Here is a 24,443-nt window from a genome sequence, read left to right as displayed (position 1 = left end):
CCCAATTATGCACTAGTCATCTTGATTATTTTGATCTAACAGAAAAAAAAATCATCATCAAATAAAATTATGGTTGCAACATGAGGAATGTGAGTAAGTTGAAGGCAGTAATCTTTTTGTAGCGATGCTGATGCTGCACAAATCACGTTCAGTCACAGGAATCTGTGTTTGTGTACTTTTTGATGTTTGGTGCCATTTTCAACAATCACGGTAAAAACTAAAAAGCTAGACCTTCAATCTGATTGGATGGATTTAGCTGCACAGCTTTGTTTTCAAGTTCTTATTTGAGATATTGCCATTAGTATACTAGTAGTTGGTCACACTCATTGCATTTTTTGGTTGTGGGGAAATTTTCTGTGTTTTTTAACCAAGGGTTTGTTTCTGAATGATTTGCAGATTTTACATAGCTACAGTATAACTACATAAAAATTGCATCTGCAGTGGAAAATAACAAAAAGTATCTTAGAAAAGAAAAAATACCCAACTACTTCCATGATGTTTTATCCACAGAAAACTCTTTCCTTCTTTTTTTGGCAGTGGAATAAAACCCCAAAGGACTCTCCACATATCACTTCCAGTGAGACACCATGTCTCTCTTTTGCACTGTCCACACCCTTTAAGAAAAAATTGTTAGACCTGGCTGTCAATTTTGAAGCTACTGCCAAAACATGTTTTTCACACATTTTTCTACACACTGATTTGGTGTGCTATCTCAACTGTATCCAAAAGTCATCATGATAGTAGCTAAAAAAAAAAAAGTTTTATAAATACAAAAACAGTTTACACAGCTGTTAGACTCAAGTTTTTCCTCAAGTAAATCAATACAAATTCAAAAATTATTAATTAATCCCTTAGGTAAATTAAACATTCTAAGTCATTTCATCCGAGTTGCTGTGTTTGGTGATGCTGGGAGCTGAAAGGATCAACAGTGGTCAGTCAGTTTTGCAACAAACCTGAAGAAGCCCCTGACTGAAGGCTCTTAATTGTCACAACATGATAGCAGCTTATTGGGACTAATCCAAGCAGCAAAGATGATGCTTCACAGTAGCTTGTGATAACCCCATCTATTGTTGGAAAGCCTTGCTGATCCACCTCATTTGCTTTTGTTGCTCCTTTTTAAGTGTCTGTCTGGTTGTATGGTTAGAAAGCAGAAAGGGAAACGTTGGAGTTTTGGTTATGACCAAATTATATTGTGATCGATCAACAACAAAATTTGAAGTTTTTCCTTCTCTCTCTCCTCTTTGGTCCTGCTCTGCATCCATGAAGCCTCCTTTTCGACTTCTCTGGTATTCTCATAGTTGAAGTGTTGTTAGATACTTTGGAGATATTTGTGAGCTCCCCCCCAGTTGTAAACAAAACACACCGGGTGAGCATTATTACATTTTTTACTTTATTACATTAAAAAAAAAATCTGTTCCATATTTTGTCTACGTCTATGACAAGAAATGGACTGCAGTCTGTTTGCACTGCATCCATCTAGTTTTCCAAACATTTTTTATGAGTATTGGCTGACTATAAATGCCACATGTGCAATTTTGATGCCAATTGCTAAAGCACCTGTGTTTCATCTTTCTTAGTTTATGCCTCATTGAAGATTTCACCCATTTCCACTTCATTCTTTTCCAACAGGCAGAACAGACTTCCCGTATTACCACTGTTTCCACATGGTTTAGACATTTCTGCACATCCGTCCATTTTCTATGTCAGATTTTTATTTTATTTTTTTTCTCTATGCCTGCTTAATCCTGTGCTTAGTTGTGGGAGTGGGCTGGTGATCAGACAGTTTATTATAACGAGACTAAATGTAGCATATTTTAAAAGCATTTACACCCACATGAACATTTTCACAATTTAATTGGCAGAACACACAAATGAGTACTTGTAAGGCAGAATTGAAATAATGCACATAAAAAAAAGTTTCTATAAAGTTCTGAAATGTTTGCTGTGAAGTTGTATCAACTCTCTTTAATCTTACTCTGTCTTTCGCCTTGCATGAGTAAATACGAGCCCATCACCCTCATTTTAGCTTCTCTCCACTGGTTCCCCAAACATTTTTTCCTTTTATTTGCTTTTTAAACTCTCCAAGGTCTTACTCCATCCTGCCTCTCTGGGCTGTTCAATCCTTTTATGCCCTGTCTTTCCCTCTGGTCAGGTAATCAGCTCCTCCTCAGAGCTCCAAGACCAAAAGTAAGCTTAGGGGATGTTGTGTCTTTTCTATTACAGCTCAGAAGATATGGAATAAGCTACCTCTGCAAATTAGACATACCGCTTCTCTCACTGTTTGAAAATCATTTCCTAATGCTCTCCTCTTTGCTGAGGCAGAGATGTGCATTGACGCCACTTAAGATGCTGATTCTTACCATAGTCTGTTGTTTTAGGTTTTTTATTGTGCGACTTCTCTTACCCCCGTTTTATACTTCTCAGTGGTCACTTTTATATGTACACTTTGTAATTTCAGGAGGAGAAAGGAGGCTCCAAGGAGGCTTCAGCAGGCTGCAAGCCAATGACTCAAATCAATCTGCAGGGTTTCCTTAAATAGAAATTACGAGAAAAAAAAAATAGTAAACAGAATCTTCCAGTGACTATTTTAATCTCAATATAAAATACATGTGCTGAATAGAAAACTTTAGTGAACAAACATCATCTAAGTGTTACAGAACACGTCTGACAGGTCAGGGATGTGGTAGTGGAGAAGCTCGAAGAAGAGCTGGGTAATAAAACAATACATCAAGCTTTAAAGCCTCACAGAGAACTTTTCAATCCATCATCAAGAGATGGAAAGAACATGGCACAACTACAAACCCACCAACAAATGGGTGTCTACCTAAACTGACAGAATGGGCAAGAGTATTAATCAGAGAAGCAGCCAGGAGCCCTATAATAACTCTTGAGCTCTTGGTCATGCTCACTTAAAATACTAATTTTCTGTAAAAGTATCAAGAAAAAAAAAACAGCATTGCTGAAGGAATGCCTCAAAAAGTCCTGCTTCCAAACTGCGACAAAAACACATGGAAGAAGGTGGTCTGGTGCCGTGTTTGGGTGGAATATTAACATGGTGGTGGCAGCGTTATACTGTGGGGATGCTGGTAAGAACTACGGGAAAGCACAGATGGAGATAAATACAGGGTGATCCTGGGAGTGAACCTGTTAGAGATCGGCTAACAAGGAAGAGGTTCAACAGCGCAACAACCCCAAACATTCAGCTGGAGCTCCAGTGGGATTTAGATCAACATATATTTAAGTGCATTAAGAATGAACTTGATAAAGTCACAACCCAAATCCATTTAAAAATATGAGGTAAGACTTGAAAATTGCTGTTCTCATGAATTCCACTGCGAATTGTTAGACATGCATACAGCTGGTGTGTGAAAACTTGTTCTTGTGATTGCAGCAGAGGCTGTTTCTATGCGGCTCTGACGCAGGGCAACAGAATAAAAAGTCAAGTTACGCTTTATTTGCTTTCATTTATTAAAAAATGATCAAAGCTATGTGTGTTTCTCCTTCCACTTCATGTCTGTGAACTACTTTGTGTTAATCTGTGACATAAAATCTCCACAAGCAAAGACGTTTGTAGTTCCGATGTCACAAAATGTGAAATAGTTGAAGGGGCGCGAATAACCTAAAAAGTACTCGTTTCTGGGATGCCTTGTTGGTGCTTATTTTTGATTTAGATTTAGTTTGTCAATCTGCTGAACTCTGGAAAGGAGTTTTGTTCATGCTTCAGAAATGACTCTTATTATAATAAAGTTAGCACTGAGAACATTTTTAAATTTTCGGATGGAAACTTCATTTTAAAACTTTTATTTCCTCTTTATTTTTTCTTCAAGCAGAAGCAGGCCGCCACAATTATCGGATAAAGTCAAGTTTCCCAAGCAAGTGTATGTTTTGTCAAAACGGTTTGCTCTCATTTCCAGTATTTACTCACTAATGAAGGGTGACACTCTACTTAACTGCCTGCCTGCACCCTGAGCAGGCTGATCTTTGTTACGCTCTGACAGGTGTGCTCATCTTCCAGGTGGTACTTGTTTGAATAGCTGGAAGGACGCCCAGAGATGACATCATCGCAGGATTTGCTCATGCCAGCACTGGTAGCTTCGACAGGCAGCCAAGCAGCAGGGCGGTGGGGTTACAGGTCAGAAATGATGCCAGTGTTAGAATTTTCCTAATTCAGTGGAAAAAACTTGGAAGTGTAGATGGAGGTCATGCCTGCAGACGTTATGACAGAAAGTCTGTTCTCTCGCTCTCTCTTTTCTTTCATGATTTTTGTTCATTCTGAAGGTTTTCATTGCAAAATGCCAAGTACCTGCAGAATTCCAACATGTTAAGGGAAACAGTGAAATAAAATTCCATTTGCCTGCAAGAACATGATCCCATCTTTCCAAACACTCTCTGTCTCGCTTATTCTCCACAAACTTTCCATAAGCTTTTAGAGTAAAGCTGGACAGATAGACTTGACATTGTTGTTGTTTTTTTTAAAAACTATTTTCACAGTTCCTTGCAATGCCAGCCTGAGGTGTAAACACCCAGAAGGTGACACACAAGTGAAGGGGGCACTTGTCTACCCCCAGTAGTTATTAGTCAAGTTGTCAGGTCACCAATCCATTAAAGATACAATCTTTATAGTTTAATAGTTATGGTAGTCATCATAATTTAAAACTGTTTGGTAGTAGCTGCTTGGGTCTTTACAGTTTATGCACTAATTGACTGTAAATAAATGTAGGGGTTGAATGAAAATGTTCTGTGTTTACTTGTAAGCAAAAGGCTTCTCCCCAGCAGACACAGCAGTCAGATCAAATCAGAAAGTCTGAGAAACAACCTCACCTTAACTGCATTTGTAACTATTCTACACCCTTAATTTCAAGTGTCATTTATTTACCTGAAGAGATTCAATAAACTCTGTCACATATTTACTTTCTCACTAGTTAACTACTGTAGTGCACAAAGCTTTACATATCAAATGTTCGCAACTTATAGGAGATGCTAGTTGTGTTGCTGGAAAATGCCTTCTGGTCAGATGAAACCAAATGTCAATGTTTCGGCCCACATGCAGAGTAAGGCCATCTGCGATAGAAAAAATTGACATGGCACATAACTCTGAGCCCAACCTCCACATAGTGAAACATGGCCATGGTAGCATCATGTTGTGGGAGCCCTCTTTCTGTGCAGAAACAGAGAAGCTAGTCGGAGGGAGACGTTAATCAAAAAAGCAGCCAAGAGGCCCATTATAACTCTAAAGGGGCTGCAAAAATCCACAACTCATGTGGGAGACTGACATCCGGTCTTCATGGAGAAGCAGAAAGTAGAAAGACGAAAATAAAAAAAAGTAATACACAGTTTGACACAACCTACACAGCAGACAGCAAACGTGTGGGGGAAAAAAAACAGTGCTCCGGTTCGATCAGACCAACATGATGCTTTTTGGCCTCCTTACAAGTAGAAAACTAACACCACACTAACATCAGTTTGAAACTGGCCAATGTGAAGATAGATGAAGTTGAATTCGGCTGTTGAGTAAATTTGAGAAGCATCCTTATTGCCAGAGTTCATTTGCAGCTTTCATATTCTGTGATGTAATGAATTTGGGGAATTAGATCACTAATTAGCTAAATGCACACTTAATGAACAAACTGTGATTGATCAAGCTTGGACATTTGATAAACAACATTAGTGATGCTGTGATGACTGGTGGGTAATAGGTGGTAAGTAGGACCCCAAATGAAACACCACATTGGGTTGGCTCTGGCTCCTGAAAACATCTGGATATTCTGCAATACCTTCATTCATCTACTATACTCCTGTGAAGAACTGAATAAGAAAACAATAAGTTACACCCACATTTAATTAATAAGTGGATTCTCAAGTGCACCGAATGGAGCAATAACTCTGAACATCTGCACTGTGTTGTTCAGATCAGAAGTGTTGAAGTCTAAATGTGCTAAGTTGTTTTCAGGTGGGAGAACATATGAGGGTTCATTGACAACACTTAATACCTAAAGAAAAGGAAGACCACAACAAAGAGCATCTGTTCAAGAGAAAGCGCTGATCTCATGCACCAAATGCTCACTTTTGAGACCAGAACAAATAGAAACTCGCAGATCAGCTCACAAGATGTGTGCTGGATATACTTTAGAAGGAGGGACGGAAAAAGGAGAGCATGGTCTTTGAATCCAGCCAAAAGCATTAGCGTCCTCCTGTCTAATACTCTCTGGGCTTCATGACTTTTTTTTTTCCTTCTCTATTTTCAGGATATTTTTATTGTCTGGAGAATGTACGGCTCTGTTACTGAAAATGGATTTTGTGGAAAACACTTTAGAAATTTTTAAGACGTCTGCTACTGCAATTTAGTGCATACTGAAGTAAAAATGTGCAGCACAATTGATAAATGACTTGTGTGTTAAAACCATTTGGGTTGGGCTCGCTATCAAACACATTCACAATAAATAACCCATGAAAGATTTGAAGGGTGACGGACAAAAACTTCACACCACTTTCAGCCCGAATAGTCACCAATCTGGCATAAAATCACCTAAAGGAAACAATTTGACCTAATCAGTGTATTTTGTGGTGTAGGCTGAAATTTGTCACCTCCTAACCACAGCAGCCACTGCAGTTACTTAAACAGATTGATTAGAGCTTTCAGTAACTGTACTCTCCTACATCAGATTTTGAAACTTAAATTAAAATATATAAACTATTCCGAACAACGTTTTCCATTTTCAAATGCATAAAAACTTAAATATTATAATAAATAAAAGTAGTCCACTCGTTTTTTTTCCCCCCCACGCAGAAATTATCACCTTGAACAATCACGCACAGACATAATGAATTTATCTATTACAGAGAACAAAAACTGTTTGCATAAGTCTCCAAAAAAATAAAAGGCACAAGCAACACAAACTCATCCGCTAAGCAGTACACAACTGAGTGCAACACCTGCACCCCCGTAAAAAAGGCAATAAAACAATTTCTCTTACCTGCCCATCCGCACTGTGGAGCGCAAAACGTAAAGAATAGCGCCAGAAGCGTCCTTCTTGCGGCTGCAGCCATTGTAAATGTGGCGCTCTGCAGCTGCGGAGTGAAGGAACAGCTGGATGCAGAGGGCAGGGACGCGCCGACCCTCCCTCTTCTTCCCGCAGATGGAAACCCTGCTGAATCCCGCGGTGTGATTTATCTATTAGAACAAAAATGAGTTGCAGAAACTTTCAGAAAGTTGCAATTCAAGTTGTGCGATTCAAAAGGAACAAATTTGACGAGGGAAAGATAAAGAGACGGCAAACAACTAAAAGAAAGAGATAAAAAAAACAACGCTTGTTTTTCTTTGGTAAATAACGAACCGATAAACCTTCACTGCCAGTACTCTTGTCTTTAAATTCTTGCAGGTGCCCCTGCTGCATTTAACTATGCTTACTATCTGACAAATAATAAAACCAGCGGAGGTTCATATTTATGAAAATGTCTCCCTCTTCAGAAGGTGAGAAGAATTCACTACTGGAAACATAGTGCGGAAAAGCTTCTTTGTCAACACTTCCTCAACTGCAGCCAGAAGATGGCGCTATTAGCTCATTCAGAATTTGTGTCATAAACCGCCTGATGGGCATCATCATCATGGATGCCCCTCTGGGAAAAGTGCCACCACTTGCTATTTCCAACCTCTTCAGCAGATTTTAACAACAATTCAAAGACATGGCATTAATTGAAATATTCTTATGACAACGCTATTGTTGGTTGTATTAAACAGGGAAACAAGGATGAGTACTGGTGTCTGCTTTTGTATTTTGTAATACAGTCTGGGGGAGATTTATTTGCCTTTCAATGCAGCTAAAGCAAAAATAGATGGTGATGGATTGTAGGGGGAAACAAATCACTTCCAGCTCTAGTCTACATCAGTGTTTCTGAAATAGAGATCAGAAACTCCTGCAAGTATTCGCGTGATGCTATGTAGCAAAAGTGATTGGTCCACAACTTGAGGAGGGTCAGGTCCTATAACATCTGTTATACAATCGGGAGGTTTACAACTCTAGATTTTGTCAGCCTTGGCGAGTGAGATGCATCTGACCTTGGTATGAAACTCACCAGGCTGGGATAGGTGATTGAGGATGGCGAAGCAGTTAAACATTTTTTTGTGGAAATAACTCCTATTATCTCCAGGAAACGCTTAACAAACATAATAAACCCACAGAAGTTTGATTCTCACTGAAAAATCCTGGAGGTCATTCTTGCCAGCTGTAGTTAGACTCTGCAAACACCACCGCTGTAGGTCCAGGCTCCCAGACAAGAATCTAACCCGATCTCTGCATGTGATAACAATCTGGACTCAATATGTTGTACGAAAACATTTTTGTGCAACATTTTACCCATTCTAACAGTTTGAAATGTTTTATTACATGCTTTTTTTTTAAAAAAAAGTCATTTGCCTATTCTACTCTATTCTATTGGTCCTACAAAGAAACCTTTTTGGAGGTGATTTTCTTTCTAACATCTCCTTCAGTTGAGAAGTCAAGAAAAGTTTATATAAAGATTACAAAAAAAATGTGGTTCAGAAGTAAAGCAGTCAGAAAACTGAGAATTTGGACACAACTTGGACAACTTAGACTTTAAGCTTCACATTGATTTACAATATAATTAGGTTTTCAGCTTCCAGAGGTCCTGGTTTTTGTTCCCCACTCTAACATGCAACACGTAGATTGAATCCTAAAATATACATCTAACATTCATATCGATTGACTAAAAAAAACACATGACAAAAACTTGTTTTGATTTGTTGACTTTGTATTTGCAACGGGACGCTGGTTGTAATTATTTCTGAAGCAGACGATGCGCAGACAGAAAAGCAACGAGGAGATAACGACTTCTGTTCTCAGGACCGTACCTTTCATTACCTCATTTCTGATTCTCAGCACCGTGTTACAGCCGCACGCACACAAATTGCACTGCAGCTCACCGAAATAATGCATGAGTCAGCACAAAAACGTAATGCATTTTTAAACTGAAAACTCTCAATGAAGCAGATGGTTGTCTTGTGGTTTCTCTGCAAAGCAGCAAAAAAAAAAAATAAATAAATAAAAAAAAGGGGAAAAAAGCGCCAAAACCTTGTTACAGCTTCACACAAAAACAGACTGAGTGAAGACAGCTGCATTCCTCCAGAGGTATCGCTTCAGCCAGCTCAGTCTACAGGCTGCAAAGGGCTCGGACTTGCTCTACACATGCTTGAGGCTGTTTGTGACATGTCATCCTGATTGCCCCGAAATGAGGAGGCAAGGTGCTGATAACAAAAGCCTTCTCCATGGATTTATAAGGTGGCTGTCAGGAAGGCTTACACAGGTAGGCATTAAAGCAGAGCGAGTGCTCCAGTTCTATCAACATTTTATTTAATATGGTTTTCTTTTCTTTCTTTTTTTTTGTTGTTTGTCACATTTGTTTCACTTGGATGTCAAAAAAAAAAGAAGTAGTGCACATCTTTCCCATTTGAGAACTCATTTTAAACATGCCTTGTCTGGTGTTGTTTCTTCTGTTAGTATATCTATTTCTCACTCATGTAACTTTATAACAGATTATTTTTTGGAACACTATGGGTTGTTGTTTTTGCATTTTATTTATCTGTGTTCATATTTTATTTTTTTTTTACAGCCCAAGACTCTCATAGTTTAATTATCGAATAAATTCAGTGCAATACTCTTAAGACGTCTTGTTGCAAAAACACTGTTGCGCAGGTGTACCTATTATGCTCAAATTTATTATACACCAACAAAAATTGAGTATAATTTTAATTGTTAAGGCCCATACAGTCATGGGGAAAAACAACTAAACTGGTCAACCACCAGGAGACAAAAGGTCTCTGCTCAAAAAGATCGATGCTCATAGAGTGATGCATCCAAACATAATAATGGTAAGTTTAGTGGAAGGAAAACGAATGTAGTAGAAAAATGTATAATAGAAAGTGGGATAACAACATCCCTTAGAGAAGAGTGAAGCAAAATCAAATCAAGTTGAAGGACATTTCACAAATTACTGGGCTAGTGCTGGAGTCAGTGCTTCACCACACACAGATATGTCCAGAGCGTCCGTTGCTACTGTTATTTGTGTTAAAACTCTCCCGACAACAAGACACTGACAGAAGAAACAGAAAAAGAACTGGACTGCTACTCAGCTGTTTCAAGTCCAGAGAACATTTTGCATTTCATTTGCAAGTCAAGGTCCGAGAGCCTCCAGGAAGAGTGAAAAGGCACGTCTAATTACCTCGAGGCCCAGTGTGATGTTCTCACCATCAACTGCTGATGTAGACCCGCCGGGTTTTTACCAAATCCAGGATGCAGATGAGCTAGTGGCTACTGTCAGTGCAACCGGAGCCTCCATAGCACCTCAGCAAAGCCACAAGCTGGTCTCCTCCACTAAGTAACTTAAGAAAGAGCCCTGACAACATATGCTGTGCAGTACATGGACTTATGTTTCCATAAGTAGACATGTCTGTTTGGATAGATAAAAAGCAATATTCAACTTTTCTGAGAAACTAAAATTAATGATTTTAGTAGCTAGAATCCATACTCATCAAATTTAACATCAGTTATCGCCATAAATATATAACTCTATGTACTGCACGTCTACATATTACCTATATGTTGCACTTTTTAAAATTATTTACTTTCCAATTTGCTGAGGTGTTCCTGCACAAACAAATGAGATCACTAAAAGGACAAAAGGAAATAACTTCTACTTTCCAGTTCCATAGATTTGCAGAAATATGGGGAAGCGAGGGGGTTGTTGGGAATCTTAGCAGTTTCACTGATTTATGGGTTTTATGATGCAGGTTACTTAGACATGACCCTTGTTTTTGTTAGAGGCTGCTATTACACAATTCTTTGTTAATCGTACCAGGTCTGTTGCTGATGAAATGACTGGGTGGTGAACCAGCCGTTCCAGGATGCTCTTGTCTTTGTTTTGTGACTCTCAAAAGAAAAGGGGGATGATGTCTCTTTGACGTTGCCTGAAACTTGTCCAGTACACAGAAACAACATTAGAAAACAACATTTTTATGCCTTATGTTAGAAAACTTTATTTCTAACTATATTCACTTGGATGTTGCACATTTGTGTTGGAAATTAATAAACTCTTGTTGAATCTTTGACGTTCAGTTCTAAAAATCATAAAAATATTTTTGACAGGTTATTTTAAAATAATACATAATTTTAAAATGCTACAAAAAGCAATTTAACAATCAGTTTTTCTTTCACTTTTTAAGACTAAAAAAGTGAGTTCTTTCGTTTTCATGACAAGATCTCTCATATCATCAAGGTCAATCATCTTTTCATTTTCTCCAGCTAACTCAATCTATACAGGCTCCCTTTCCATTGTGGGGATGCTTGCAGGGGCTTTTATTTGATTCAGTGATTGAATTCAAGGCTTTATTGAAGGTCTGGCCTTATCATATTTATCAGAACGTTATACTTGCTGAGATCAACCAGGCAATATGTTGTTCATTTTTCAAAGACCTAAACACAGTAGAAGAAATGTTCGTACCTGCTTTGCTGCTTCTGATTTGTGAAAAATAAAAACATGTACAAGAAAAGTGTCATATTCCCTCCCAGCTGTTTTTCATATGTTCACTTACTGACCAATGTAGCATTCTGTAATCAGACTTCTCAGTGTAAATATGCCTTGATTTGGTTACTCTTCTGTCAGATCCCCTACTGCCATCAGTCTCTTGAGTTCTGTTGTTAATTAATCATTATGGTCGTCTTTGCAATAGGGTCTCCAATCATGTGAAATATAAGTTCTATTATCATTATTTACTTGCTTCTCCAAGCAGATTTTTATTTTACTGTCCTTCAATAAACCAGCCATTTCCTTTTCAATGTGCTGTCATAGAAACTTCTGATTTTCTGAAAGTGTCATTTCCTCCAGATTTTCTATTCTTTACTGCATACATTACATTTGTCTTTTTTCCAGTAAGAACAGAAATATCTTCAGCATATAGCACAATGTCAAAACTTTTGTTTTACATATTCAAGGGAGTGGGTGGAAGTGTAAACCTATTTATATTCCTAATCATTATCTTCACATCGCCTACAAAACCTTAAATATATTACATATAACACACTCATTTAATAGCTAACCTATCAATATGGTATCTATGTATATTTAAATATGGCAGCAAGAACCGTATTATGTTTGAATTGTAAAAAGAAAAACTAGCAGAAACAACAAAACACCAATGATAACAATAGCAATTATTTTATATATTAAATGCAACAATAACCATTATGCTTGTCTGATGATTTGAACTGTTTTATGATTGGGCATTGCCTGAGTAAAATATTCAAACTATTCAGCAGTTTAGCTCCTCATAGTAATACAGAGAAACATTTTCTAGTAGTTCTTAATTAGCTTAATTAGCTTTTTAATGTGCACAAGTACTCCAACGGCATTACATATTTATTATATCGCTACAGTTTCTAAAATAACTTTTCTCTAAAATTTAAGGACATCCTCTCACCCATCAAACAAGTTGTTCTTTCACTTTTTTTTACTCTTCAGCCTCATCCAGGAGTTTGATTGTTTGCTAAAGAAGACTTTTGAAACATCTGTCAGCCTGATTGGTTGTTTCATCTGATTTATTTAGGCTCCAGCCAGTCTCCAGGTCAGCAGCTGCCCATTAGCCAGAGAAGGACCTTGTTCCTCTGACCTCTGATATTCTCCTAACTCGCTTATAGACACATACATGGGGCAAACATAGTTGCCTGGCAACTGTAATGTCAGGGAACATATATTGGATCCTGCAGCACGTGCATGGTAATCTAAGATAGATGATTAATCTTTGCTTATCTGCATATTTATACTTATTTTCACAGTCACCAAACCTATACACAGCTTTCTGTTGTGAGACACAATATCAAAGAGTTATTCTTGTTCTCTTATGAACTTAGATTTAACGTTTTGTGTCAGCTAAGCAAAGTTTTTGTAAATAAGACAGTAAGTCAATAAAGAGCCAATTATTTGGTCACATAGTTACAGTCATATAAAACAAAGAGACAGTCATATAAAACAAAGAGTATAAGCTCTGTTCCTTTGAACTCCTTGCCTCTGCTTTTAACCCTGCAATTAGAGCATCAGCATCCTCCCGCTGGAAGTGAAGCCCGCCCCCGCCCTTCCTGCGCTTCGACCAGCGTAAAATCCAGCGCCAGCTCGGAAATGACAGAAACTGGCAGCCAGGGACCATGCACGGAGTTCGGAGAAAATATTAACTGGAGCCTGTGATTAATTCAGTTTTATCTTTTCTTTTTTTCTCCTTCTATTTTTCTTTCTCTGTCTTATATAAAAGCCCATGGTGCGGGAGAGGGGTTTGCTTTTTGGACGGAGCGCATCCAGAGCGGAGCAGAGGCTCTCATTAAATCAGTGATTGCACCAATTCGGTTCAAGTTTTATCTGCGCGGAGTAAAAAAAAATTACTCCCCCTCGGCCAAAACGCACTGATGATGTCTATAGTGGTTCACCTGAAGACGGTGGCTCACCTTCGAGGGAAAGGTGACAGGATTGCGAAAGTTACATTCAGAGGTAGGAGCAACATTTCTGCATGTTGAACCCCGCGTGTTTAATAATATGTTGTGTCCTAGTTTAAGTTCGAGTGTGTCACGCAATGGGGCATAACAAACGAGAGGCTTTCTATCCCAGACAACTTGCTGGAACCTTTTCACATATCTTGTTTTGCAAATAATTTGCCTGATAGACGTATGCGCAGCAGTGCATCATTGCTAAATGGAAGTAAATAAGCTTCCAAAATAAAAGTTTACAAAAAAGAAAAAACAAAAACTGAAAAGAGTGTTGTATTTAGCTCCCCATGAGTTAATGTTTGGTATTTTTGCCCTGAAGGAGAGCAAATCTCTTCCCCAGACATTCGCAGCCTCTAAGTTTGCCATATAATCTAATCAACTCTGTCCAGCTTCCCTACTGCTGAACAAAACCATTCCCACAGCATGATGCTGCCCCCACTTTTCCACTCATGACTTGCGTCAAACTGCAGGTGGGACCCTTTAGGGCTTTCTGCTAACAGTGGCTTTCTAATTTACAAATTCCAAATTTGTTAATTAGGATCATCCCGAATGCAATTGGATTTTGTTTTTGGGACATTAGAGTAAAAAGGGTGAAAACATATGCACACAATCTTTTCTGAACTTCTAATTGTAAAACATTACAAAACTGCGTAATTTTCCGTCCACCTCACAGATATGTCCTGTTTTGCTTTGGTCTACCACATTAAATGCACTGCAATTAAATGCATAGAGATTTATAGCTGTAACTAAAGAACATAAGAAAATGTTCAAGGATAAAAAAGAAGCCTTTGCAAAGAGTCAAAGTGTTCTGTTGTCAGTGCAAGAAAATGATCAAATATGTTCTATAGACAATGTGAAAATATGCTAAAACATAATGTGGAACCGCAGATTGCATTACGATTATATAACAGGTTTTCTTTGTCATTATTATGTACAAAAACAGGCTCTTTCTCATTTGTCGCTTTGTACAGTACACATGTACAGCACCTCGGCTCTAGTGCATAGGAAAAGGTTAACAAAGTGTGTATTCGTTCACTCCTCAGTGTGTTACTCTGTGTCTGGGAGATAAGGAGACAGGAGTGCATCTTTCAGCACCTTGGACAGTGATCAGTGCTCCCTGACAGGTGCTTAGTGCCTCCTCAACTCTGATTTAAAAATCCCAGTGTCATCATGTTAGAGTGTGGAGGACGGTGCAAAACCCACATCCAGTTCCTGTCCTTTCGTCTGCTCTGTTCATACAGCCGTGTGTGCGCGCTGTGGAGAAAAGCATGCCTCTCGGTGTTAGGCTCTGTGCCGCAGTGATTTCGCTTGGGTACAGATATTACATGAACCGTGTCATCCTTGTCAGGAATTAGACTCTGGGCTCCTTTCTCCGTGGCACAACTGTCAGCTTAGTAGCTTCAGTTCATCTCTTTATAATTTCAAATAACGTCACCAGTGTTTTTGTGTGTGTGGAAGTTTTTAGCATCATCCAGGTTGCAAATTTCTTCATTTTTTTTCTAAATGTTTCACAAGGATAAGGTAATGTGCCATGAATATTTAGACTTTTCCATATTTTTCCACATTATGACTACAATATATTAATATATTTTAAGGGTTTTATTTTATGAACACAAAGTAGCACATGACTGTGTGTTACTTTGCATTAACTGTATGTACATCACAGTGAAGTGGTAGGAAAATGATACATGATGCCCACTGTTTTACAAATAAAGAATTGAAGAGAGTTGAACTCTGACAAACACAAATAAAACGCCTTATAAATTACATGGACAGCTTAATCTCAGTATGAATACAACTGTTACGTGAATATTTCTAAAGATTTGCTTGTGAAGAAACACCATCATGAAGACCAAGGAGGACGGTCAGCGATAAAGCTGTGGAAAACCTAAAAACACGGTTAGGTTAGGAAACAATATTCCAAACTTTGCACATCCTATGAAGCATAATTTAATCCATCATCTGAATATGAAGAAAAGGAATAGATGCAAACCTACCAAGATGTGGCCACCCACATAAACTGACACCCTGTGGAAGGAAAGTATTAACCAGAGAAGCAGAGAATGGTCTGTGGTACCTCTGGAGGAGATGCAGAAAGCTTACGTGCATGTGGGATAATCTATTGACAAGTTTTTGAAGCCATCAGACACTATACATATAGTATCCCACAAGTCAGGTAGGAGGCGTGACAAATATGTTGAAGAAGATGCATTTGGTATATATAAAAAAAAAGATGAAAAAACGATCAAAGTTTGTTCTATATTCAGTGCAGCAGAAGACAAATAATACACACCACCAATTCAACACACCATCCTGACCGTGAAGCATAATGGTGGCAGCATCATTTTTGTATGGATGCTGAGACTAAAATGAAAATATATCCCAAGTTTGTGGCTCTGTAATTATAGAATGTATATGAATACTTTTTCAAGGCTCCATTACAAAATGTTCTGACAGATGACAGCTTTAAAAGTTAGGTGTACATTATTACAACATTTGTATAAGGTGATAAAATATGAAGAACACACTTTACTGTGTGGATGTTTGCCTATTTTATTAATTATTTTTGGATTTAGTCCCTGCTTTCTCTGCTCTTGTCACTGATTTTCAAAAAGGTTAAATTGAGTAAAAATGGATATTGATGGCATAGACATGAGACAGCTGGATTAGGAACAATATTAAAAGATTTATTCTGTCCAGTCCAGTCTCCCCTAAACTAATGCTTTCAATAGATACACCAATCAGGCTTTGACTTGGCTGATTACAGCTTTGCAGTTTCTTTGAGGTCTGACTTTCCACTTTAGATTTTGATTGCTTGAAACAACATTACTGCTCCTTTCCTTTTATTTCTGTCATCAGGCTTGTGTCATTCTGTTGTGTAATTTGATTTGATCTGTTGTCTAAATAGTGTTTTTTGTTTGTTTGTTAGACTACAACATGTCCCAGATTTTAATAGATGTAGTTGTGGTTAATCAGTATCCCCTGCATTGTTTGGTATATCTTGCTTTTATTATGGTTGTGTTTTACTGCTCCTTCTCTTTGTTCAGTTAGCTTTACCCTCCTGTGTGTCTTTATGTATTTTGGTCCTTTTATTTCTTTTTTCTTCTTCTTCTTTTTCACAGGTGACCACTCATTCTTTGTTCATTTCTCATCATTTGTACCAATACATGTTCCTTCTCATCGTAGCCAGGTTACTGTCTTTTTCTTTTGCAGGGTTGTACATCAACATGATCTTTTGAGTTATTTGCACATTTTGTCTCAGTAGAGCATAACAAACAAGAATACAACTGAAAGGGATAGTATTTTTTGTTTCAGAATATGAATGGGACATGAAAAGTTTGTTAGCACACACTTTTTCCACACTCCTGGCTTTGTTTTTGTTGCTGTCACATCATATCACTTGCTTCTTCCTCATGTTGTGTTTTCAGTACTTCTCCTGTAGCTGACAGAACAGCAAGAAAGATACCTGAGGTACAGGAGCTCACTTCCAGAGCCATCCAAGCTGCATTTGCAGTGAAAAGATACAAGGCTTCTGTGTGCAACATTACCAACCAAAGCTGCTCTGTCTTGCAGTATAACTTAGATAACTCTAGTAACTCTAGTCTTGTGCACTCAGAAGAGCAGGGAGAAGCAGCTGCATACTGCCAGGTTTCTTTTTAAATGCAAGGCCAGTTACAACTATCCTGCTTTGGCATAGACTGTGATTTGTAGGTTACTACTAGTGCCTGCCTGGTGGAACAGTGGTTAACAGTCTTGCCTTGTAACATTGTGGTCCTGTTTTCGAGTCCTGGCCTGGGGTCTTTTTGCTTGGACTTTGCACGTCTTCCACATAAATCTCAGGGTGCTTCATCTTCTTAACTTGTCAAAAATATGACTTTTTGGTTAATTGGCTGTTCTAAATTACCCTTAGATGTGTGTATGTGTGAGTGTGTGTGTCTCTGAATGGACTGGCTACCTCTTCTTCTTTATTTTGAGCCATGCCTTTGTCTAAAACCTGTCAGTGGAGTTTCCTTAGTGCTTTCAGCTCTGAAAACTTCCTGTCTGGGCAGGAAAGCGTCTGTCAAGAAGAACTAGATTGTTGAGAGGGGTTCAAATGTATAAGAGCATTTGAAGTATAAAAGAAATTGCAAAGTCAAAGACAATATTTTTTTACTTAACAGTCTCGCATTCTACACTCTTATAAATAAAACATTGGACATAATCACTGCTCTGAACTCCTTAAAAAGCAATAACCTTAAACGGCTCAGCTTTGTTTATGGTGGGTGTAAAAAGCTTCCTTAAGGTCACTCTTTCATGTTTTCATAAGGTTAAGGTGTAGCCAATTTCCTGAAGGGTTTCCTTCTCTCTTTTGATGATATTCATATAGAAATATACTTTAATATTTGGAATAATTCACAGGTGGACACAAATTAACTTAATCTGAAACAGATTTCAAGTTGTGCTGCTGACTCAGTAAACTGAATATAAGCAATTATTTAACTTCTGTTGCTACTTTTCTGTCAGACATTTTTTACAGAACAACACAGGAATCACTTCCTACTTTGAAGCTGTTCTGGCTCACAGCTCACAGTTGATAGAAAGGAAAGTAAAGAAATTCAGTAAAATGGTGACAGCTGCACTGAGGACTGACTGCCTCAGCATGTAGCGCACCTGTTCTACTCACCGTGTAACGTGATGGCCAGCTGCTGCCCAGAATGACCATTTACAGCCCCAGGCCTGAAGGTTATAGGTGTTTTGCTGCTTCAGCTCACGTTAAATTAAATGAGTGGTTCATTAACAGCCGCTGGAAAACTTGATGGCAAGCTCAGGAGTTCATTCAGCCATTTGAAACAGCTGTGCTGGAGCAGGGACACACCTTAATGTTACACAATATCGGTCCCCATGGGAACAGAGTAGGAAACCTTTGGACCATTTTCAGCTCGTCTCTACATCCGGCTGCAATTTGTGAAGATTCTCCTTTTCTTTTTAGTTTGTGATGGGGATCATTGTCATCTGAGAAATTCACATAAACAAGCCAAATTCTAATTGACGAACATTTTATGTGGAGAGGCGACAAAGACTGAGCTGGTTGTCCACAATAGCAAACAAAATACGTTTGGATGAGTCAAAGTGAGGCTTTTAAATCTAAAAATACTCTACCACCAATTACAAGCATGGGGGTGGTAGAATCATGCTCGGAGTCTTTGCTGGAATAAATTGTAGAATGTGGTAGAAATATTGAAGAAGGACGACTACCTCCACAAATTAACTGCTAAAAAGCTCTAACTTAAAAACAATTGGATACATTTAAACAGTACAAAGATCTAAACATAAATAAAAACTTGTCTCAGTCTGGAAGGTTTTGACCTCTGTCCTTTTAAGAATGTTTGGACTATCCTATAAAATAGTTTAGTTTCTCAGCATGGTGGGAAGTGATATTTAATTTAAAAATCCGTATTATATATGTCCTGTATACCATGGGACTCCAAAGGTGGCACTTAATAACTTTTACTAAAAAATAATGAAGAACCAACTAATGTTTTTAATATAAACGTGATAATATGTTTAATGCCTGCAAAAATAACTTAAAATAAATACTTTTAACTTGACAAACAAGCACAAATGGAACTCATGTCTTAATTTACTGAGATAAACCTTTTGTGCATGTCTTTTTTTGTGTATTTGTGGACGCTGACCATGTAAATTTACTCAAGTTTTCTTTCTGTAGTTGAATCCACACGCTAAGCCTTTCATTGAAAACCTTTAATACATCAGGAGATTACAAAACTGCAGTGATGGGAAGTAACGAAGTACAAGTACGTCGTTACTGTACAATTTTTGTGTATCTGTACTTTACTTAAGTAGATTTAATAATGGATACTTAATACTTTTACTCCACTACATTTTACAGTAAGTATCTGTACTTTCTACTTCACTACATTTCTACAAAAGTGTCGCGTTACTCGTTACATCCAAGTTGCGTTGCTCTTTTTTTCCGTTAAAATGTGAAGTTCAGGGACTTAAGGTGGCGCCGTAAAATCCAAGCAATAACGTGACTTAGTGTCTGTTGTCACCCATCGGCTCCCCCTTTACCCGCACGCGGAGCTCCAAGACATGCGCAGTGGTTTCCTCTGAGCGTCAGTAAAATAATAGCGCTGCATAAGTCATAAGATATGGCGACATGTAAAATCAGCAGCGCTTCACTTTCACAGACGGTGGGAGTTCGTCCAATTGGAAAGGTAAGCTCCGTGGACGTGATGCTAGCAAAGCTAGCTGTCTTGACTGAAACACATGTTGCATCTGCGATGAAAAAAAGTTGTCACTCATGCGCTGAATTACTGTGTGGAGGTGTTGACTGAGGTGTTGCTATATGGGACAACGCTGTGACCAAAGTGCAATATAGTAATATGACATTCATGGACGATCCGATTCTTCTGGACGGATCTTGACCAAGTCCTATAGTGCTGAAGCCTCACTGAGAGYCGTTCTTTGTTCTTGTAATKCTCTGCRTACAYTGCAGTARCTATTTTATTTCATTAAAATATCTTTATATTTAGTTGGTGAATAAATAAAACAAAAACATAAGAACGCAGAGAATGCTCATTGCTCTTTGTTTTCGTCACCTGTCATGGTGGCAGACGTTGCAGCAGGAGGGASGWTGAGAACAGTCACGGTGCTCCTCCTGCTTGGTTACTTGTTGCTTATTGGGCCTTGGACAGTGTTCATAGTTGAGCGTTGTTAATTGCTATGTTTAATGGTGCAATTTCTGACATTGGCAATATGGGCAACCGCCCAGGACGTTATTTTTTTAGGGATGGCAGGAGAGCTCTGTGTATTGTGGCACAGAGATGAAAGCAAAACAGAATRARGAAGAGTTTGAATTGTCACTGGTTAAATTTATTTCAGCTCTAAGTATTTAATATCTAGGTGTTTTATTGGAAAGTAAATCTTTCAGATCAACTTGAGAAGCAATTTTGATAGGTGCACTTAATTTGTCATGTAGCATGGGGTGCTGGTTTTGATTTGGTCTTGGGTTCAGTGGTCCAGACTACAACTCTGCTACGTGGCTCCTTGGTTCCATGTCCTCCTCTGCCAGTTGGATTTATTTCAAAATAAATGTGTGGCAAAAAAAAAAGTGAAGTTCATGCTATGTTAGGACAGGAGACAAGATGTTTCCATCCCTGAAATTATGATGCCTAGAATCACATATCTAAGTCTAAACTATGTTACAGAGTAAACTCAATAAAAACATGCTTTATCTGTGGCMTTGTTCATTAAAATGGCACATTACTGCTGTATTAAAATTAAATACGATTGGTTCACTTAATGATATTAGTGATTAGGCAATGCATTCAGCAAGTACTTTTACTTTTAATACTTAAGTATTTTTAAAAGCCAGTACTTTTTTACTTTTACTTAAGTAAAATGTTAATGTGGTACTTTGACTTTTACTTGAGTACATTTTTGTCTGTGTATTTGTACTTTTACTTAAGTAAATTTTTTGAGTACTTTCTCCACCACTGCAAAACTGTAATCAACGCAAAGAAGACTTAATTATAAACTGTCTTCTTGCACCCATGAATGGTTCCTCATTTTTTTGAAGAGCAGATGTAATCAATGAACTGAGGTCGCCTTAAACGAAGAGGCGTCAAAAATTAATTGATTTCCTGACAAATCTTTAATGAACTCTCTGTTATCTGTTGCTCTGAGTTTTTTTTTAAAAGAATAGTGCTCCTGTACTGGTTGCTCATTGGTTGATGCCGTAGCCTGCAGAGCTTTTATTTAAGTGTGTAATATTCTGTGAAATCATTAATGAGAAAATATAGAAAAGTGCCTGGAGATATTTGAAAACTTTAAGCTTTGCTCTCGTCTTGCACTTATCAAGTCTTGTCTTAACATTCACCAAACAGAACAGGGTTTTTTTTTTTTAATTTTTAAATATTTTTCGGTACAGACTATTTTTTTATTTCTCATATGCTTGTATGGACATTTGGTTCATATTAGAGGCACTTATTTTGAATCCAAACCACTTTCAGTCTGATGTAATAAAATAGAACATAAACTAAAGGCAAACAAAAAAAAACAATAGCACATCTCAACCTTTTTCTTTTCTTCCTTGCTTGATTTCTTTCTCACTTCATAAAATAAAACATGTGCTTCTCATTCTAGGAAGGTTTTCTCTTTATTTATGTTCACTCAACTTTGTGAGTCTTTATATCTCCCTCTTTGGGCAATGCCAGCAAATTGAAGCGCTACGTGGAAAGTTTTCTTTAGCTTAGTTTGAAGCACCTTACATAAGAAACACATTATCTATTTTTTTCTCATTGGGTAAAATCACTCCTGTGAGAGGCCACTGTTATCAATAATGTAGGAGGCGTGTTGTCTCTTCTCCCACTTTGACTCTGAAGCGCTATTTATTTTGTTAAAAACTGCTTCAAAGGGACATGGGCTTTCATGAGTTGGTGCAGAATCTCAGAGAGATGCGACAGAGATGGGGAAAAATGAAAAGCGGCTTGTTTTGATGAAATGTGAAAGTTAAAACAGGTTTAGTATGTTTTCAGCTGTGCCCTTTTCTGCTGTGCGTTTTTATTTGCTCCTAAGCTCAGACAACGGCGTGTTTGCTTCGTAGATGAATGAAAAGATTTTGTCGAGCTTAGTCGCAATATTATCAGAGCTAGGCAGAACCCAGGATTTCTATTCAGATTTATTATTAAAGCTAAAAGAGCAGGGCGCTTTATTAATATTTGTGTGTGTGCTTAAGTTTTTGTATGACTGTCCACATGTTCTCACATTGAGCCTGACCTATTCAAAGCAAATAAACTCAACAAAGCAGAGTGGGACAAAGCAGCCAGGTGAACAGGAGCTGCAGCAGACATGAGGGAGGCGTGTGGCTGTGCAGTAGGCCGATAAACACGTCAGCAACAGAAAGCTGGACCATTAAAAGACACGAAATGTGACTTTTTTATTTTTATATTCTTTAAAATTTGTGCCTTTCTCTTGGTTGAAGAGTTAATCAGGAAATTTGCTGTCTCATCATTCACATCTTTTGCATCTTTCCTAGCTTTTCTTGTAATTTTATGAATTGCTTTGTTGGTTTAATCAAATACGTATTATAGAAGGCAATGGGACTATTTTACAATTTCACACATTTCTCAGTAACTTGGCTCATCTGTCAAAAGGACTAGGCTTAAATTCAGCCAACTCTGATTGATTTGAATGAACTGATTTACACAATTGACCAATAATGCGTCTGTCATTGTTTCACATAAAAAAAAGCCAAAAACTATGGAAGGGATGTGTTGCAGATAAAGACTCAATTTTCAACTGCAGACCCTCATAGTTTTCTTGATTTATTATTTTCATTTTGAGGCATGTCCAAGAAAACAAGGCATCTATGTCAAGTCGTATTTATGCCCAAAATAAAACAGGAACAATCTGTACCTGCAGTAAAATACTAACATATTTGAAGGCTTTTTAGTTAGCACTATCTGTGACAGAAGGTGTGAAGGCCACTGTGTCTGTGTGTGTATGTTGCAACCTAATCACGCAGCGTGCACAAAGTACACTCAGATCATTTTCTCAAAGAGAAATAATGAAAAATATTTTTGTATGAACTCGCTAATATTGCCCTTGTATGTCTGTATGTTTTGCAGCAGTTGTTCAGATAGAACAATGTATTTTGGTGCTAAAATGAGATGCAGTCAATGCATCCTGTAATAACAGCCTTCTTAAATTCACAGAAAATAGCAGCACCGCTCATACAGTCCCATATTTGAACACATTTGTAGAAACAACCGACTTGAGGAATTCATGTATTAAATGTGTCTGATTTGGAAGTGATTTAAGGACTATTATGACTAAATTATAGTAAGCAAAGAAGAGAAACACTTTTTTTAAGCAACCTAAACAAATTCAGTTATATAGCTCCTCTATTTTTACCTTCTTTAAAGATCACAGTATATATCAGAATTTGCTTGGGGCGCTTAACAAGCTGCAAAAAATAGGTTTTGCTAACAAAACTCATATATAATAATTACCTGAACTGTCTGAAAGGCTGTTCTCTGGGGTCACAATTATAGATTTGAATCGAGCCAAAGAAGAAGATGAGGCTAATTGTCCCTCTGCTGAAAACAAACAAAAAGCAACTGTGAACAAAAACTCAGAAAGTCTTTTGACGGCAGCAGCAGTGTTATCCATCCAAGCCATGCATCTAGATTGTCTTGTGTATGGAAAACTCTGACTGCTGTTTTCTGTGAAAACCTTCCCAGGCTGTGAGTCTGCCCACTCAATCTCAGCTATCATGATGCCATTAAGTCAACTGCCTTTTAATCTCTGGATCCTCTCCATCTTTCAGGTCTGCCCCTCTACAGCCGCGTAGCAGAGAACTGTGGGGAGGAGGCTCACTTTAATGAGGTTGGTATCTATGTTTCACTCTGCAGTTATCAGAAAAAAAATCATGCTGGTTTCACGCATTGAAAGTTTTCTTAATGAGCTGAGGTAGAATGTCAATAATTGGCAGAAACAATAGAGGCTGAGGGATTACATTTATTTAACGGGCAAAGCACATTGAATGTGAGTATTGTAACAGAACAACATAGATTCTCTGAATCCGAGGAGTTGATAGAAGAGTTTGATCCAAACAAAACTTCTGCTATCAAATATAAATATCTGGTGCTTTAATATATTGTTCTTTTAATTAAAAAAACTGGAGTCAATGGTTGCATGTTTGAGGCATTAATCTCTGGACTAACATCTGCTTCATGTGAATAGGAAACACTGACCAACCACAGGCTGGACTGTGAGAACTTAATTAGCTTATCTGGTGTTTCCAAAGGCTATAATTGAATTTTGAGAGTAAAGTGATAAAGTGATTCACCTTTTTTTTTTTCAACCACACAACTAGGAACAGTTTGTAACTTT

At 37.9% G+C, this 24,443-nt stretch overlaps 2 protein-coding genes across 12 annotated transcripts in view; one reads left to right on the top strand and one right to left on the bottom strand.

The window, feature by feature from the left end:
• fndc1 (fibronectin type III domain containing 1) overlaps nucleotides 1-7,359 on the bottom strand; it is a 32,775-nt gene extending 25,416 nt beyond the window's left edge. For 3 of the 4 annotated variants that reach the window (XM_008397632.2, XM_008397633.2, XM_008397634.2), the window contains exon 1: nucleotides 6,975-7,358. In XM_008397632.2, the coding sequence (XP_008395854.1) occupies nucleotides 6,975-7,047 (73 nt within the window). In that variant the 5' untranslated portion in view covers nucleotides 7,048-7,358. Of the gene's footprint in view, nucleotides 1-6,974 lie in introns of all 4 variants that reach the window. The other variant, XM_017302351.1, reaches the window with a different exon arrangement.
• A 5,790-nt stretch (nucleotides 7,360-13,149) lies between these two features.
• Nucleotides 13,150-24,443, top strand: part of otofa (otoferlin a) — a 71,876-nt gene continuing 60,582 nt past the window's right edge. For 4 of the 8 annotated variants that reach the window (XM_008397645.2, XM_008397646.2, XM_008397648.2 and 1 more), the window contains exons 1-2: nucleotides 13,150-13,548; nucleotides 23,878-23,936. In XM_008397645.2, the coding sequence (XP_008395867.1) occupies nucleotides 13,467-13,548; nucleotides 23,878-23,936 (141 nt within the window). In that variant the 5' untranslated portion in view covers nucleotides 13,150-13,466. The remainder of the gene's footprint in view (nucleotides 13,549-23,877; nucleotides 23,937-24,443) is intronic. The other 4 variants (XM_008397650.2, XM_008397637.2, XM_008397642.2 and 1 more) reach the window with 1 other exon arrangement.

Source organism: Poecilia reticulata, linkage group LG21 (assembly GCF_000633615.1).
Source record: "Poecilia reticulata strain Guanapo linkage group LG21, Guppy_female_1.0+MT, whole genome shotgun sequence".
In the NCBI taxonomy this organism is placed as follows: domain Eukaryota; kingdom Metazoa; phylum Chordata; class Actinopteri; order Cyprinodontiformes; family Poeciliidae; genus Poecilia; species Poecilia reticulata.
This window is presented reverse-complemented; position numbering and strand designations above follow the sequence as displayed.